Source organism: Pituophis catenifer, unplaced genomic scaffold (genome assembly GCF_029215685.1).
Source record: "Pituophis catenifer annectens isolate HBS135680 unplaced genomic scaffold, rPitCat1.0.hap2 SCAF_1, whole genome shotgun sequence".
Lineage (NCBI taxonomy): Eukaryota > Metazoa > Chordata > Lepidosauria > Squamata > Colubridae > Pituophis > Pituophis catenifer.
In genome coordinates this window covers 46,381,235-46,399,401 of record NW_027256881.1, presented here as the reverse complement: position 1 = coordinate 46,399,401, position 18,167 = coordinate 46,381,235, and the positions used below count along the sequence as shown (strand labels likewise).

The following is an 18,167-nucleotide window of genomic DNA, read 5'->3' as shown; positions in this document are numbered from 1 at the left end:
ATAAACAAATAAAAATAGTAAATAGTACTACAGATGATTTTTGATAAGAAAATGGGCAAGATCTTTTGTTTGAAAATGTTGCCACAATGTTGTATTGCTGCCAAATGTAATACAGAATATACATCTGATTATTTTCTCCGAAGGCTGCATAACACTTGGGATTTTTCTGCTACATTCAACTGCACTTGAGATTCTCCTCATTTTAGATTGTGAGATCATGACAACGCTTCTATGTTCTAGGTATAGCAGCCAGTATTTCCATGACAACTTCACTACAGTACTGTATAGATTTTCATGAGCATTCTTACTGTATTTGGTTTTAAAAGGATAGAATCTGTTTTGATTGTTCAGTGACTTCTGCTTCATTCAGTTAAAACTAGATGAAGAATGCCATCATGACAATAAGGTTTGTAATATATGAATTTGTTAGATATTTAACACTCATTTAATTGCCATGTACCAAAGCATTCATTCTCTTTACTGAGAAGCGAACATTAAAATAGTTGTTTTGCTTAATTACACCCAGCTCCGCACATTTAACACAATAGCTTGAGTAAGATTATGCTAAAACTTAGAACTAAATCCCAAATTAGTATCGATATTGAAGCTATGTAGCACTATACGCACATGGATATAATTTTTTTTAAAGTTTTAAAAGGGAAGATAAAAATGCAAATAAATATAAAATAAGTAAAAAAAGAAATCAGAAAGCTAAAATGTTTAGAAAAGAAAAATAGAAAAGAAAGAAAAAATGCAAAGACACTTTTTATAATCTATAAAATCATCAAAACATAATCTAGTCAACAGTAAACAACTAAGTTGGAAGGAATAGCCAACCATTTAGAAATAATATCCAGAAGGAAAGACTTCAACACTGGGCCTTATCCAGCAAAGTGCAAACTCAGGGATGCAGCTTTGTGCCTGATCAGTCAAGATCAATCCAAACTTGCAGCTCTTTAATAAGTTAACCACACAGAGAGACAGATATTATAAGCACAACGTAATGTTCTTTATGTAAACTTTTTTTTTATATTAAATCCAAATGTATTTGATAAACACACTTTTCAGGATTGCACCGAATCTTTGATTAGAAAGCTGAATTTATGAACTTCAATTCAGTCACTCTATTTCTGCCAATTCACCGCATGGGAATCACTATGAATGTTGAAATCTACCAATGAACTTCTTTAAACAAGGCATAGTATAAAAATAATGACAATTGCAATTCAAATATAAATAGATGAATACTGAAGAACATTATTTTAAACCTCGGTCTTCATCAAATAGTTTCGAAAGCAGTCTATAAATTCGGCAAGTTGTAGAACTCCTGTCCAAAATTAAATAGCAAAAAGTTATCTAAATGAAGCGTCCTGCCTCAGTCCATCCTCCATGCACAGAGCAGGGCCAGCAACTGCTACTCAGAGGAACCTGCTGAGCTCACTGCAGGTTTTGACTCAGGTACTGAAGAAACATGCCGCCCAGCTGAGGTAGATTTTGTTCGCCTTCTCCCGGGTGCATCTTGGCATAACTGAGGAACTGCCTTCGCAGGCGGCTCAGCTCAGCCAGGCTGACCGGCCTGTTAAGCAGCAAGCCCGGAGGCTCTCGGCCGCCTCCTGCTAATCCATCCACCGCCACCGGAATGACCTGTCCGGCCTGGGCGCCGTCCCTCTGAGCAGCCATGACGGCGGCCAGCACCTCTTGGGTCAGGCGGTCGAGCTGGTGAAGGAAGCCGGCGGCTTGGAGCGGCTGGGAGCGCGTGGACTGGTTGGGAGGAGGCGGGCGGCGCTCCAAGAGGGCGGCGCGGATCTCGGGCAGCGGCAGGGGCTCGGCCGGGTCCTGGGGCGCCAGGAAGAGAGGCCAGTCCCAGCGGTTTTGCGAGTCCGGCGGCTCCAAAGGAGGGCGGTCAGGGAGCGCGCTCCCTCCCGGGCAGAGCACCAGACAGTGCGGGGTCCCCGCGTGCTTGCTGAGGCAGTAGAGCTCGTAACGGAAGCTCTTCAGCTCGCTGCCCGCGTCGACGATTACTACGTCCCGCTGGTTCAGCAGCCGCTCGGCCGCCGCCCTCAAGGCAGCCCGGCCTCCGGCCACGTCCGCCTCGGATACAACGAAGGCGCGCCGTTCGCCTTCAGAGACCAAAGAGGCGCGCAGCTCTTCGGCGCGCCGGCTCTTGCCGCTGCCCGGCAGCCCGCAGAGCAACACCAACGGCATCTCGCCGCCTTCGCTCAATCTCCCGAGGAAACCTCTCGGTCTATCATTTCTGCTTCCGCCCAACGCTGAGATGGCGGCAGCGACGTTTCCGTTAGTTAACCAAGAGGGTTTTTTTTCGATCGCGCTTTCCTCTTCCGGTCCCCTCCCCCCCTCTCTCTCTCTCTCCAACCACTTCTTCGAGATTCGGACATCGGAAAGACCAAAGAGAGAAAATAATGAAGAGCAGTTCCCAGTTCGAACTTCCTGGCTCGCACCAAACCCTTAGATCAATTAATCCGCCCGCCACGAAATGATCGCCTAAAAGAACTCAAGAGTTCAACTCTAGCCACCTCTTTGATCCTTCAGCATAACTGGGATTCCCAAGCAGTTCCCTAAACGGGGGAAATAGGAGGGGTTTAAAAGAACCCAAAGAGACTTTCTAAGCGGCTTATTTTTCGTGAGTCTACGGCCCTGGGAAAAAAAACATAAAACTACAAGTCCCATGCGCCGAAGCGAAAGCAGAGGTGGTGAGAAAGAGGGTCGGGGAAGCAGGTGGGCTTTGTTCTGCGGGAGGAGTGGCTGGTTTGGAGCACGCGCGGGGCTGAGTCCTGACCGCGCGCGGTGAATGAAAGAGGCGGCGGCGGCGGCGGCGGCGGCCTGAGATGACCCGTCGGGCGAGTGACGGTGGAGAGCAGCAGAGGTCTGGCCGGGAGAGCGGAAGCGGCCCGCTTGGAGGTAAAGATACGGACCTCCCTCGTGGCCTAGGGCAGACTCCCCAAATCCCAGTGCCGTCGGATATGTTGGACTACAACTCACATCACTCCCTCCCTTGATATGTATGGTCACTGTAGTCGAGCATCCCCGTGGAACGCTGGCCAGAAGGATAAGAACTGCCCCTTCTGATTTAACCTGCTCGGGATAGGATGTGGAGGATGGTGTTTTCTTGCAGATGTTTCATTACCCAAACTAGGTAACATCATCAGTGCTAGCATGTTATGTTGTTTGGGTAATGAAGCATCTGGAAGAAAACAAGCAAGCCCGAAGAGCACCAAGGACCCCTCATGTCACCCCTGATCTGCAAATACTCTCCTTTATCCATAGTGAAACAGACAATCATTAACCAAGCAGCAATTCCGTATATATAGAGGCTGGGTTAAAAGCCTGTAGAGATTCTCAATCATCCAGGTCATGGTTGTCCCAAAGGTGTTTTCTCAGGAGGCAACTGGACTTTCTTGTTTTTTCTTTGAGGACGTGTTGCTTCTCATCTAAGAAGCTTCTTCAGCTTCTTAGCTGGAGGATAGTGGGGAATGGAAAGATTTATATTTGTCAGATCCCAGATATTTCTACAGGGACACTGGCATTTTTGTGGGAGGAAGCGGGGGGAAGAATGGAGTGGTCTGTATATGAAGTTTCTGTTTCCAGTTTCTGTTTCCTGCATTACTGTGCTAATTTCTTTCTGTTTTGTTTTGTTTTGTTTTTTTGCATTACTGTGTTAATCTCTATTCAGTGTTTCCCAAACTTGGGAACTTTAAGAAGTGTGGACTTCAACTCCCAGAATTCCCCATCCAGCATGGCTGGCTGTGGGATTTTGGGAGTTGAAGTCCATACATCCTGAAGTTCCCAAGTTTGGGAAACACTGCTCTATATGAAGTCTCTGTTTCTGTTTCCCTGCAATGATGTAGTGTGGGAGGGGTTTGGTTAGCATTGCTTTAAATAACTGGTTGTATGTGAGAAGCTTCAGTTCTTGCCTAGATCTCTTGTTATCACAAACCTTCCAATAAAAGCTCCTTTTGGAACAACTGCAGTTTCAAGAGTCCTGCTTTCTTGGGAAGACTGGAGAGGCAAGACCTTGCATTAGGCAAGAACTGCAAACTGCTCAACCCGGAGAGGAAGCAGCCCTACCATGAGGACCGTGCACACCATGTCTGCCCAGTGCAGTGACCACGAAGAGGCTGAAGACTGGGGGAGAACCCCATCCCTTAAAATCTCAATTGAGGCCCTCAATACCTGGGTCGAGGAGAACATTGCCTCAAGCACCGCTGCCAAGCCGAGGTGGTCCATCGATGTTGGGAAGATGGAGAGCTGGGGTGGCAGAACCAAAGATGTCACCCTCACCCAATGACTTGGTTGGAAACAGGAGATGGGAGACCTTTACGACAATGATGAACTGAAGGAGCCCCAGACCAGCCCAACCAATTCCTGAGGGAAGCCATGAACGTAATGAGGGAGGCCATTCATGATATGCAGATCCAGGACACCCAGGCTTGTGCTGCAGGCCAGTTAGGAGTACAAAAGGAGGCTACTGATAAACGAAAGGGATCCCCAACCCTAGGGGCATTGACTGAAACCGCGGGGTCTACTGATGAACCCATTTTCACCATGGAAGATCCGCCCAGGAGATATCTCAATGCAAAACAAGGCTTGCGACTCAATGAGAGGAGGGCTTCCACCCTTAGAACGGAAGGTGCCCCCTCTTGACATCAAATTTGACAGGAATCACTGGGGATTTTTCCTTGCACACGTACTGACCTACATGCAGGAGTATGGGAAGGATCTCCCTACAGAAGGTGCCAAAGTCAGGGTTGTCACCCTGGCTCTAGAAGGGTCAGCTGCACATTTGATGGTCCTCAAATCTCCATCTCAGGGCTGTCATGAAATGGTTGAAGTTGCGGAGTTCTGGTGCATCTGCATTATGGAGGCCCCCTAGCTGACCGCAAGGCTAGAGATTGCATAAGGCACATCAAACAGGGATGCCATCCAGTCACCGAGTACATCAAAGAGTTTCGTGATCTGACTTGCCACATAGATTAGCTATAGGAAATACTCGTGAGTTGGTTCAAAGATGGCTTAAATGATGACATGTACAACACCTGTGTTGCCCGTGGAGCCCCAGTCTGCCTGCACAGCTGGTGTGTCTTGGCTGAGGAAACGAAAATCGACCTAGCTCAAAACCAGTATCGCGCAAACCCCTCCTGGAAGAGATCCCTGCCGGAAGTAAGAAGGGAGAAAACCAAACCTCGCTCTGTCCTGCCATGCTCAGTCACCCGCTTCCATTGCGGGAAGGAAGGTCACTGTGCAAACGAGTGCTGTGTGAGAATATCCACCCGAAAGGGAAAGAAGCAGGTCAGAGGGAAACACTCAAAGCCACCACGGTGTGCCAAAGATATTGCCCTGAAGACCCATGTGGTCGTTGAGTTCCTGCCGGAATCAATTACGGTGCAAGGAACTCCAACCCCTCCGGTGGAGGAGCCCAGTCAGTTGGAGAGTGACTACAAAGACCCTTTGGTGAGTGGGGTTGTCAAACCCTTTACAACCCCTATAGAACTGTTAATTTCAGTAACGGGGAGAAAAGTGAGACTTAAGGCATTGCTAGATTTGGGATGCACAAGAAAACTAATAAGCCCAACTCTGGTCGGGGAACTGTGCATTCAACTAAGACCATTAAAAACCCCAGTCTCGTTCTGCCAACTTGATGGGTCCATTGCAGGGGGTGTCCCAGCCATGTTTGCCACTGAACCACTTGAACTAACAATGGTAAATCACTCCGAAACCATTGCTTTCATTGTGACTCCAGGGGTGGACTGGGCCCTAGTTCTGGGGCTAACCTGGTTAAAGAAGTGGAATCCAAGGGTGGACTGGACAGAGGGGACCCTCCAATTCCCTAATGATGAATTAATTCGGAACGAGGAACCCTACCAGACTAAAATGAGTGAGGAATTAGCTACAGCTGTGGCGAATGGACCACTACTGGATATCCCCAGGGAATACAAGGATTTGATGGATCTTTTCAATGAAGAGGCCTCAGATGAACTCCCCACCCCCACCCCCATAGGGAGAATTTTTTCTAAACTAGACTTGCAGGAGGCTTATTACCAGATCAGGATCTGAGAAGGGGATGAATGGAAAACAGTATTTAATTGTCCGCTTAGATGTTTTCAGTTCAAGGTTTTGCCATTCGGACTCCAAGGGGCTCCCGCCGTTTTCATGCAGCTAATTAATGAGGTGCTGATGAGCACTTGTATAAGGAAGTTTTGGTTTATCTTGATGATATAATGACTTATACTGAAACTAAGACGCAACATGTTAAATTGGTGTGGGAGGTTTCGAAGAAATTAAGGGCAGCTAAGTTGTTTGCCAAACTCTCCAAATGTGATTTTCACTAAGATAAGATAGATTACCTAGGACCGTGATGGAAAACCTATGGCCTGCGGGCAGGCCAGCCGTCGCCCCAGCCCAGCTCCACCGCACATGCATGCACCTCCCATCGGCCAGCTGGTCTTCGGGTCTCTGCTGTGCATGCACAGGGGCAGGGCCTTCCCCAATCTCTGCAGGTTCCACCCTCTGCAGATGCCTCTCCGTGGCAGGAAAGCAGGAAAAAGCTAAGACGCGATGGGGGTAGAAACTGCAAAGATCGGAGGAGGCACAGAAGGCAGGAGGCACTCATTGGGGGGAGAAACTTGGAGATCGTGGAAGGTAGGAGGTAGGTAGGATTCGATGGGGGAGAAACTTTGGAGATCAGAGAAGGCAGGAGGCAGCTAGGATTTGATGGGGGAGAAACTGCAAAGATTGGAGAAGGCAGGAATGCAGGAGAAAACTAAGATGCTATCTCCACAGTTTCTCCCTCATCGAGTCCTAGCTGCCTCCTGCCTTCCGTGCCTTCTCCGATCTTTGCAGTTTCTACCCCCTTTGAGTCCTAGCTACCTCCCCCACACCCTATTTTGGGCCTGAAAAGCCTCCTGCATCAACTTGGAAGCCAAAACGGCCCAGGGCGCATGCGCAGGGGAGGCGCATGCGCAGGGGAGGCGCATGCGCAGGGGAGGCACATGCGCAGGGAATGTGCATGCATGCGCAGGGCGCATGCGCAGGGGGCACTCACATTGCATTTTGGGGGTTGTGCATTCATGCGTGTGCATGCATGCTTTGGGCACTCGACACCAAAAAGGTTAACCATCACTGACCTAGGGTATAGAATCTCTCCCAGGGGATGGAAATGGACTCCGCAAAAGTCAGAGCAGTTCTCGAGTGGGAAACCCCCCGTACTCGCAAACAATTGCAGAGCTTCCTGGGGTTCGCTAACTTTTATAGGCAGTTTATGTCCTCTTTTGCCCAAATAACATTACCGATTACAAATTTGTTAAAAACCAAGGAGGTAGATAAACCGAAACCTAGTCAACCACTGACTTGGACTATGGCCTGCCAAGTGGCATTTGAAAAACTGAAAAAACTCTTTTTGGCTGAATCTGTATTAAAACACCCAGGCCCAAAGAAACCATTTGTAATCCAGGCCGATGCCCGTAATGTGGCAGTCGGTGCTGTTCTACTCCAAGAGAATGAAGAAGGCAAATTACAACCATGTGCATACATCTCTAGGAAGTTAACTGAAACTGAACAGATATGGGCAATATGGGAAAAGGAGGCTTTTGCACTTAGGTGGGCACTCCTAACTTGGAGACATTTCTTGGAAGGAAGTAAAATACCTTTCCAAGTATGGACCGACCACAGAACTTGGAAGCACTTAAAACCCCACGGAAAATGTCTCCAAAACAAATCCAGCGGGCACAGTATTTCCAATGCTTTAATTTCACTTTGAATTATTTCATGGGAGGGAAAAACTTTTTGGCACATGCCTTGTCCAGACTACTGCAATACAACAGTGTCAAGGCGGAAGTAATTAAGCCCATGATCCCAACCTCCCAATTAGCAACTAAGGTCTGAGTTACCCTCACATGAACCAGATATACCCTCCTTGAAACAGTGGATCAGTCATTTGCAAGCCATTTGGTCAGTGGTCCACAAAGCCTTGAATGAAGCCAAGGCTGCAACCATCATAAATATATGCCAGTTGCCAAATGCCTGAATTTTGATTGCATGACTATAAAGATCCTGCAATGGCTGTAAGTGCAAGAACTGCTAGTACCGGTCAATAACTTTTTTCAGTGCTGTTGTAATTTCGAACAATCTCTAAACAAATGATTGTCAATCAAGGAGTACCTGTACCACAAAAAGTATGTGAAAGCAGAAGTATCCTACCACTCATGACCCATCAACTGGCTTCTATCTACACTTTCTAATACTGAAATATTGGTGCCAGTAAGTGATGTTTATGCAGTTTATGGACAGCTGTCTTAAACATTATGCAAATGTCACCAATCTAAATTTTTAGATTATTGTAACCTTTTCCCTCTTTTCCTTCTCCATTTATTCTTCCTCCTTTCCATCTTAAATTTTATATTACAGAAATCTTAACTACTGTTGCTTTTTTTCTAGATATCCCATGCTGTCCCGCCATATTCACAGGCTGTTTAGAGATTGGGTCTTTTACCGGAATCATCTTCAAAGATACCTTCAGAATGCTCAAGTTTTTCAGTGCCTAAAGTGTGTGGAGTACTATTCTTGGGCTTGCTACCCACACTTGAACCTTCAGAATTTTGGGGAGAATTGGAGACTTCCTCTTTTCTGGAATTTGCAACTTTCTCCCAATCTCTGGCAAAACTATTCCATTCATTTTTGTACTGCAAAAATGAAATCTGAGGACTATGAACCAGTTTTTAAAAAAAGAAGAGAGAGCGAAGTGCAGGACATTAGTTGCACTGTTGAAAAAAAGATAAACGTATCTTCTTTCAATGAAAAATCAACATCTCCGCTTGAAGAAGAAAACACTCCAAAACTAAAAAGTAATATGGCATTTTATTATATTGATCATTGATCTTCATAGGATATGGATAATTAGCTGAAGGGATTTTGGGTAATCTAATTTTTATGATTGCCCAACTTCGGTTGACGAACAGAATAAAAACATAACCAAGAATGCCCCCAAAAGAAACCCCCCCCAACCAAGAAAAGATGAAAATGTCAGATCATACACAATGCACATACACATATACCACAGCCCCCATAAGTAACATTCCTGAGCAAAGAACCAAGTCTTCACAGTCTTCCTACAGGCCAATTGGGTTGGGCCATCTGCATTTTTGGGTGGCAGGTTGCTTCATAGAGCAGGTGCAGGTGCCTATGAGAGGAAAGGTATACTATCTGGAATCTATCAGGTGACATTGCTTCATCAGAAGATCCAGAACATTCCCATTGCCAGATTGAATGGGATGGGCAGAGATCAATGGATTGGCAGTCCCATAAGTAACCTAAGTAAACAGGTCCCTAATCCAACACATTGAGCGAGACTTTGAAAAAGATAAGTTGTTGCCCGATGCCTGCTGTAAGTTCTTTGGAGGAACAACAGGATGTCATCTGATTTTAGTTCCTCTCTTCTTCAAGTACACTGACTGGCATTTATTCAGATACTTAAAACTCTTCATAATTACCTCATTAATGTGTATATTTTTATTACCTCTCCTCCAAAGAATCCTAATTACTAGAATCGTGTAGATATCCCAGAGCACATTTTTGGGGATCTAAGTATATTAAATTATTTCTTCTTAAAGATACCCTGAGGAATTTTTTATGAAATCTTGCTATGCTATAAATAAACAATTCTGACAATAAAGATGCCCCTACCTTTTTAAATGGGAGTCAGTGTTAATGGAAAATAGCAATATTATACAATAAGAAGAAAATAACTTGGCATCATCTACATTTCTTCTTGGTTATTGCTTATGTACTGTTCCTGCTATACATCTGATAAATAGATCCAAATTTGAATAGATTTATATTAACATCCTAGATCTATAATTAATTTAAATTTATATATATATATTAATTTAAACCTTATTTCCATCCCATGATTTATTGTGTTTTGCCAGGATTGATCAAGAGACATTGGGAATACTTTCGCCATCAAAGTAAAAAAACAACAATTATTGGAGACAAGATGCAGATCAACCAAGATGCAGACCCACAGGCAACATTTGATTTTACTGTAATGTCATACAACATTCTTTCCCAGGATTTATTAGAATACAATCCCCACCTCTACAAACACTGCCAGCAGCAAATACTATCTTGGAATTACCGCTTTCCCAACATTCTTGCCGATATCAAACAACTTGATGCAGATGTAAGTAGAAAGCTGCCAGTAAGAAAACTGGTCATTGATACATGGTATTGTTTTTATTGATAATAAATGTACACAGGTGCATTTCACATATTACAAGTTTAAATAAAATTGAACATAATATGTGATATAATTTATTTACTATTTTTATTCATTTAATTAGATTTACTGTATACGGCCCCTACCTTGCCCTAGTGATTCTTGGTGGCTATCAAAAGGTAAAAACACCATATAAAATAACAACAATATATAAAATGGACAATAACTGCTAGAATAAAAATAGATGCAATCAATAAGAATACCCGGTGTGCTCCAACTAATCTCCCAACTCCCATGTCTAGGAACAATCCCAGGCCTTCAAGGTTTTTCAAAAAGCCAGCAGGATCAGGGCCAATCTAATCTCAGGAGGTACGGTGTTTCAAAATACACTTATCTCTGACAAATCTGACATCAAAATGAACATTTTTTTCCTGAATCTTGACTTATTTTCTTGCAGGACAATGTTACTTATGTTTACTTAGAAGTGGATCCTTTCAAGTGGAAGAACATTGAAAAAACCAACACTTTTGCAGAAAATGTGTTTCTTTTAGCATTGTATGAGCCTAGTAGTATTTACATAAATGTGCACTGAATTGTGACCATGTAAACCTCCCATTGCTTTCCCTGGAAAAGCTATATGTATATTAACTCTCTCGCTTTGAAATCAGTAAGACTTGGAAATTCTTAACTTTGCTTGGACTGTATACAGTCCTTTTCATCAATCCTTTTATTTAGTGTTAAATTATCTGCATTAATTTTTATTACAGTGTTAATTAGAATTCAAATCACTTCTAAAATTGTCATAATAATGTTAGGTGATGTCATCGATCTTCCACTGTTGATCACCTGTTTCTCTACACAGGTACTTTGTTTGCAGGAAGTCCAAGAAGATCAATATGGAGTAGAGATCAAGCCAAGCTTAGAAGCCCTAGGTATTACACTTCCATTATATATAAAACCAAAAAATCCTGCATTGTAAAACAGTTAACTTACCATATTTTCTGGCATATAAGATGACTTTTTAACACATGAAAATCTTTTCAAAAGTCGGGGGTCGTCTTATACGCCGGGTGTCGTTCTCCTGTAACCAGGCAGACCAGCCCGAAAGGCTCTGACGAGCCAAGCTCTGACCATCCCAGCTGAGTTGCCTGCTAATCAGGCAACTCAGCTTGGATCGCCAGAGCCATGTAAAAGGAAAAAAGTTTTCCCCCTCCAGCTTGCTTACCTTAGCTGCTAGTCGCAACGCTTGCCTTGCTTCGCTTGCCTGAATCCATTCTATCAGCAAGCAACTCCCTGCCTGCAATCAAGCAGGCAGGGAGTTGTGGACTTCAACTCCCAGAATTCCTCAGCCAGCAAAGCAAAGCTGGCTGAGGAATTCTGGGAGTTGAAGTCTACAAGTTGCCAAGGTTCGAGACCCCTGTTCTATTGGGTAAGTTTTTTTCCCCTTTGGGAGCTTTAAAAAAAATAGTTAATTGGGGTTTTTTTTAGTTGTTCTTTTTTAGACCTAGCCATTTAAAGTTTAGGAAGTTTTAAATTTAGCTTTCATATAAAAATAAAAATAAAATAAAATAAAATAAAATAATATTTGTGCAGCTTTCTGAGATTTAGTGTGTTTCTGTAGTGTTTCACTCTAACTACACAAACACACAAAATCTCACAAAGCTGTATGTGGAATTTTGTGTGTGTGAAGTGTGAAAGTTGGGTTTTGGGGCTTTTTGTGGCTGTGTGAGGTTTCTGCTTGTCGCAGGGGCCATTTTGGGTCTAGCACAGCTGCTTTTACATTGTGGGTGAGCCAGTTGATGTTTTTTAATTTTTATTTGGTGTGCGTTGGAAGAGGGGTAGTCTTATACAGCGAGTATAGCCCAAACCCTATATTTTAACAGGAAAAGTTGGGGGTCGTCTTATACGCCTAGTCGTCTTATACGCCGGAAAATACAGTATTTACTTAATTATAAAACTATATGGAGTACTCTTCCTTAGTTTACGCCCCTGTATTCTACTTACCCCCAGCTCAGTTTCAGTACTGAAAAGTGAGCAATTTGTAAGAAAGTAGCAGTACCTAATAGGTTTGCTCTCTTTCCTAACCCACTCTAATATAAACATCATAAATAATCCTATTAGCAAACCAACAAATGCTTTTAAGTATGTGAACATATATTATATAAGTTCTTTTATGTGCCATTAATTCTTCAGAATTTGCTCATTGTGAAACATGTATTCTGCCCAATTATTCCTGCCTAATCATGATGCTAAATTGTTTTGCTTAACTACTTTTGTTAAATCATAAATGTTGAATTGTCACATTGTGCTAACCCCTGATTTCTTTATCCATGCTTTATTATCATCATTTAGTAATGTTCACCTGGTGCCCTATATCAAAAGTAAACTGCATTACAGCTTAGCATGAAGCATAATTCTTGCTCATATTCTATGCTCTAGTTCTTGGAAATCATGAAACTTGTCCTTTTCTGGTTTTTTTCTAGGCTATCACTGTGAATACAAAATGAGGACAGGAAGAAAGCCTGATGGCTGTGCCATATGCTTCAAGACCTCCAAATTCAGTCTTCTTTCCTCCAATCCTGTGGAATTCTTCCGTCACAATATCCCACTTTTGGATAGAGATAATGTGGGGCTAGTTCTGCTCCTGCAGCCTCGGTTTTCCTACAAAGCCCCCACAGCCATCTGTGTGGCCAATACACATCTCCTGTATAATCCAAGGCGGGGAGACATTAAGCTAACCCAGCTAGCCATGCTCCTGGCAGAAATTACCAATGTTGCCATTCGTGAAGACGGGTGTTTTTGTCCCCTTGTCATCTGTGGTGATTTCAATTCTGTCCCTCATTCTCCTCTGTACAATTTCTTGACAGAAGGAAAGCTGAATTATGAAGGTCTGGCAATAGGAAAAGTAAGTACCTGTTTGTGAAGCTGCTGTGAAAACAAAGGTAGATAAACAAGTGTTCCTGGAAATTAGTCAGCAACAGTTATTAATTTCTTGCAATAAGCAATTGTAGGCCTGTGTGAATTGAAAGGCTTGAGATGAGGAAATAGAAAAATTAAGGGGAAAAAATGGGGAATCTCTCCTCTCCCCACCCACCCTCACACACAGTATATGATTTAAAAGCCCCAGAATTGGTTTCTTCCAATGTTTCTGGACTTTTCATCCCTTTTTCCCCTAGATCGTCCCCTCTCTAATGGAGAATAAGCAGGCATACACTTTAAAGTTTGTACACCATGCTTCGGCTTATCCTGATCTGTGACATGAGGATTGCCACAGTCAAGAGGGTGATATGTACAAAGGATCATTTGAAAGCAGAAATGAGAATGACAACAGTGCATTAAAGGGTTGGTTCAGTAACGCCTGCAGATCTTAATTGTATGAATGCTATTATGAGTTCTTGGAGGAAAGCTGTGTACAGAGCTTACACGTTATACTTTGAAACAGACAAAGCATTTTTACATTCCAAATTAATTCTTGAAATAATAGTCAGGAATGAATAATAGAACAGCTAAATTTATATGTGACACTAATTATTCTGGTGGGTGGAACACAAAGCTATGAAGGATTGTTTTCAGAGAACAGACTTACATTATAATTTCTAAGAATATACCTACATCTTGTTTTGTTTTGTGTCTTGTTTTTAAGGTGTCTGGCCAGGAACAGTCCCCAAGGGGCAATAGGATACTTAAGATTCCCATTTGGCCTCAAAGCCTTGGCATTTCTCAGGATTGTATGTATGAGGAACATCAGAAACGCCTAGTAAAAGAAAGAGGTAGATTTTTATTTTATTTTTTGAGACTAGGGAGTGGCTTTGTGAACATTCTTTTTCTCTCAAAGATTATTGTTATGAGGCCGAATGTTCGTACAGGAGCCTAGAAAGCAAATTGAATAGAACCAGGATTGTTGTTTTTGATAGTTATTCCAAGTGCTCAGCTGTAGGTATGGACAACATTTGGACAGAGTGGAAGTGAAGGAGCCATAATATTGTATTAGTCTATCTGAACATGTACACAATATTTGTAGCTTCATGATAGAGTGTCTGCTTTATTTACTGAAGGCCGTTATATGAATTTTAGATTTATTCTTTTTTTTAATATCAGAATCAGATAAAATTAGGGGGGAGGGAATCTACCTGAGACTTTGGAGAGCCACTGTCACAGAAGCAAAATATTGGATTGATCAGAGTTGGATAGAGTTTGAGGGACAGGACTTAATATTTTGAGGGGGTCTGAGGGCCACAGAGTGGGTGGGAAAGACTGGATTTTTGTGACAAATTTGGGGGATTTTTTTAACTGTAATAATGTTTGGCGAAACATTTAAGTAAGAGATGTTATTTTATACAGTCACACTCATATGCTTTTCTGTAGTCTTGTAATGCAGTTTACATCTATTTCTACCTTAAAATTTCATCTACGTTTCATCTCATTGATTATATTTATATGGCTAGTGGCATGCAAATTTAAAACAATTATAAATACAAACAAAAAAAACCCCAGGCATCCAGAAGAAAACTGCCAGTCTTTGAAAAGAACCATAGCCTCCACACACTCCAGCCTAAGGCCAGGGAGAGGAGCCAGATTTCAAGGGACCTTTTAAACAATGTGAAGGGGGGAGGGAAGCCATCATAGTTAGAGATGGCTTCTGCTGCAATGGGGCCACAGATGACTCACCCTTGGGGCATATAGTTTTGTAGAAACTGACCTTTCCAATTAAAATAATCAAACAGCAAGTTTTGAAAAAAAAAAATTCTACCTGAGATTTCTGAAAAAGTGAATGTTCAACCAAATAGATATACTAAACCAGGGGTCAGCAACCCGCAGCTCTGGAGCCGCATATGGCTCTTTCATCCCTCTGCTGCAGCTCCCTGTCGCTGGTCGGCACCACAATTTGGAGAGGAGCCTCTGGTTAAGCGGGGGGAGCATGGCATCCCAGGAGGAGACTCTATGGCAAGGGGCGGGTTTTCTGGTCGGCTCCACAATTGATAGGGCTTTTGGTTAGGACAACTAGAGGAAAAAGGACACCACACTAGGAGGAGACTCTATGGTGGGGGAACTGGACTTTTGGTCGCCTCTAAAATTGTACGGGGGGCTTCCGGTTAGGACCTTTGTGGCTCTTTGAGGGTTTAAGGTTGCCAACCCCTATACTAAACTATCTGGTTCTAATATCAAGTGTATATTCCTATCATCAGCATCTCTTTTTTCTAGAGAGCAAAGACACTAAAGATGCAAATTTAGAACAGTCAGAAGAGATCCTAATAGTAGCAAAAAGGTAATTCTTGTCAATTTTTATTAATTTGCTTTTCAGTTGTCAATACTTGAAGCACCCAGATTTAGCTGGATTTTTATAAATGCAAGTTTAAACTAAAGCAAAAATAATTCCAGAGGAATCATTGAACATAGACAAGGATTTGTGAGAAGGGAAAGTAGCATATTCATTCACCTTAATCACCAAGGGTAATTTAAGACCTTGTGTAATTGGGGTCAATATTATCACACTAAAACTGCAATGAAGGAAAGAATAAAAAGATAGGCTTTCTCCATTTCAAGTTTATTAAATCCTGATTAAACAGTATGGGGAAGGTTTTCACTTAAAAGTGTTTCAGGTTTGTACCCAGGGATATATAAAATCTTATATATCTTATAAAACAAAACCTAGGTTAGTTTATTCTGTGGCAACTTGATAGCCAAAAAAAGGAAGATCAGATGATCCTTTAAATGTTGGAGTAGAGGGAGATAGTCATGTTCCTGACTGTCTGCATTGGTAGCTTTATACATTGATAACTTAGATTTAGAAAGATAGGTTTGTTTTAATTGTGTGCTACAGGGAATATTCAGGTTTTTGAACACACCTCTTCCATTTTAGATTGCCCACAGATTTACATCACAGCTTTCAATTGTCTTCAGTCTATTCTCATTATCTGCCTGGCAGTGGAGTTCCAGAAGTAACAACCTGCCACTCCAGAAGTGCAGTGACTGTAGATTACATCTTCTATTCTGCAGCAAGGGACAATGTTACTCAGGAACCAGGTAACTAAATCTTGTACCAAACCTGTGGCCAATTTGGTACATTTTCATCCATGGTGGACCAAGTAGAAAGTAGTATCTTCAGCTCCCTACAGCTTACAGCAGGGCTGTCAAACTCGCAGCCCATGGGCCAGATGTGTCACACCCTGGCCACGCCTACACCCAGTTTAGCAAAGGGGGGGAAGTCCTGATACGTCACATGACGCCACCATGACTACACGAGTTTGAACCCCCCCTGGCTTACAGTATCCTATAGACATAGAAGAGAGTTGATTTATACACAAGACTGTATTTGAATTTTTGTATTGACTGAACAGATGGCTTGGTCCACATCCTAGCCTTGCATGAATGCTTTCAACTTGCCAACATTTTTTTTCTTATCTTTATTGTAGTGAATTCCCTCTTTGCATAAATACTATCCTCAGAATGATAGTGATCAAAAGTAAATATAGCTGACTCATTCATATTTATTTTGCTTAAATTTAAGCTGCAAATGTGAACACATAAAATAATTATGGCTTGAAAAAAATTGTACCCAGGTTCTATTTTAATCCTGATAGTGTTTTTGTCTGGAAATAATGTTATGACTCCTGCATGCTCTTGCATGCTCATATCTTTTAACAAATAATATATCCCATAAAATATGGTCTGGTTTTGCTACTTCAGAAAATTTTTATATATATTGTAATCTAGCAACAATATATATATATCTGACAATGATTCACTAGATGGTGCTAAAATGTTACCAGTCATTTGACCATCTTTTGGCAAGTAGGCATGCTAAAACTCTTGGCTGTTGTTTGTGCATATTCCAACATCACACCTTCATTGGAAAATCTTTTCTCATATTATCATATGAGTTCCACACATCTGGATGCCCACATTGGAGAAAAGTACCCATGATAGTAAATGCAATTCTTACTCATTTGGCCAGAGCTGTGGCAGAAATGGAATTGCCTGCCAAGCAGTAACTATGTGTTCACACTATATATCTCTAAAAAGATTTTTTTCTCCTGACAGGAACTGAACTTCTTTTCAGTGGAGGACTGAGTCTTCTGGGTAGACTGTCATTGGTAACTGAGCAAGATCTGTGGGGAGTCAATGGACTTCCTAATGAAAGCAATTCGTCTGACCATCTTCCTCTCCTGGCTAAGTTTAGGCTGGAAGAATAACTTTTGGATGAAAATAATTGGTGTCTCTCTCTCCTTCTCTCATCTTAATTTTTATCAAACCCAGCAAAAATGACTGAAAATCTTTTTTAAAAGATCTGTAAATTATCGGTATCACTCACATAAAAAAAGCAAGCTACTTTTACAGAGGGATTTCTTTTTTAATAAATGAAAATATTTGTGCTGTATTTAAAAATGTAAATGTATATGTTTTCACAGAAGTGGTATAAATTACTTTTTAAATAAAAAATATTATTGCTATGCTGGGGTTTTATTAGCATAATATTCTTAATTTTCAAGGTGAATAATATAAGAATACATACCCTTATATTCAGGGATGGGTTCTACTTACCTTTACTACCGGTTTGCATCGGGAGCGCGCATGCGCAGATCACTTAAGATGACATCCAGGTCGGTGGGCGGAGCCTCCCACTGGTTTTACTACCGGTTCTTGCGAACCAGTCCAAACTGGGGGCAACCCACCACTGCTTATATTCTACTATGGAAACAGATCTCAGGGTATCTTTAATTTGGCCTATGAGGAAGCCATAGATCATGCAGGTAGAAACAAAAATGGTACTGCTTTCCTTGACAAGGAAAGGCAGCAAACAACAACAACATGATGTGTTGTGTTGATAGTTAGCATTACAGATAAGTCTGGGACTACTTTTACTGCCAACCCACCACTATTATAATAGCATCTCAGCCTTGCCTTTTTTTTGTAGACCCAGTTGTTGGTCACATCA

At 42.2% G+C, this 18,167-nt stretch overlaps 2 protein-coding genes across 2 annotated transcripts; one reads left to right on the top strand and one right to left on the bottom strand.

Annotated features, from left to right (window-relative positions):
* Nucleotides 1-934: 934 nt before the first annotated feature.
* KTI12 (KTI12 chromatin associated homolog) lies at nucleotides 935-2,290 on the bottom strand. The gene has a single exon (XM_070948926.1). The coding sequence runs from the start codon at nucleotides 2,203-2,205 to the stop codon at nucleotides 1,438-1,440; it is 768 nt and encodes a 255-aa protein (XP_070805027.1). The 5' UTR covers nucleotides 2,206-2,290; the 3' UTR covers nucleotides 935-1,437.
* Nucleotides 2,291-2,598: 308 nt separating this feature from the next.
* On the top strand, nucleotides 2,599-17,599 carry ANGEL2 (angel homolog 2). The gene is made up of 9 exons (XM_070948917.1): nucleotides 2,599-2,919; nucleotides 8,452-8,858; nucleotides 9,942-10,195; nucleotides 11,094-11,163; nucleotides 12,715-13,136; nucleotides 13,875-14,001; nucleotides 15,434-15,497; nucleotides 16,092-16,255; nucleotides 17,273-17,599. Exons 2-9 carry the CDS (start codon nucleotides 8,459-8,461, stop codon nucleotides 17,422-17,424), a joined length of 1,653 nt encoding a protein of 550 aa, XP_070805018.1. The 5' UTR covers nucleotides 2,599-2,919; nucleotides 8,452-8,458; the 3' UTR covers nucleotides 17,425-17,599.
* Nucleotides 17,600-18,167: the final 568 nt, after the last annotated feature.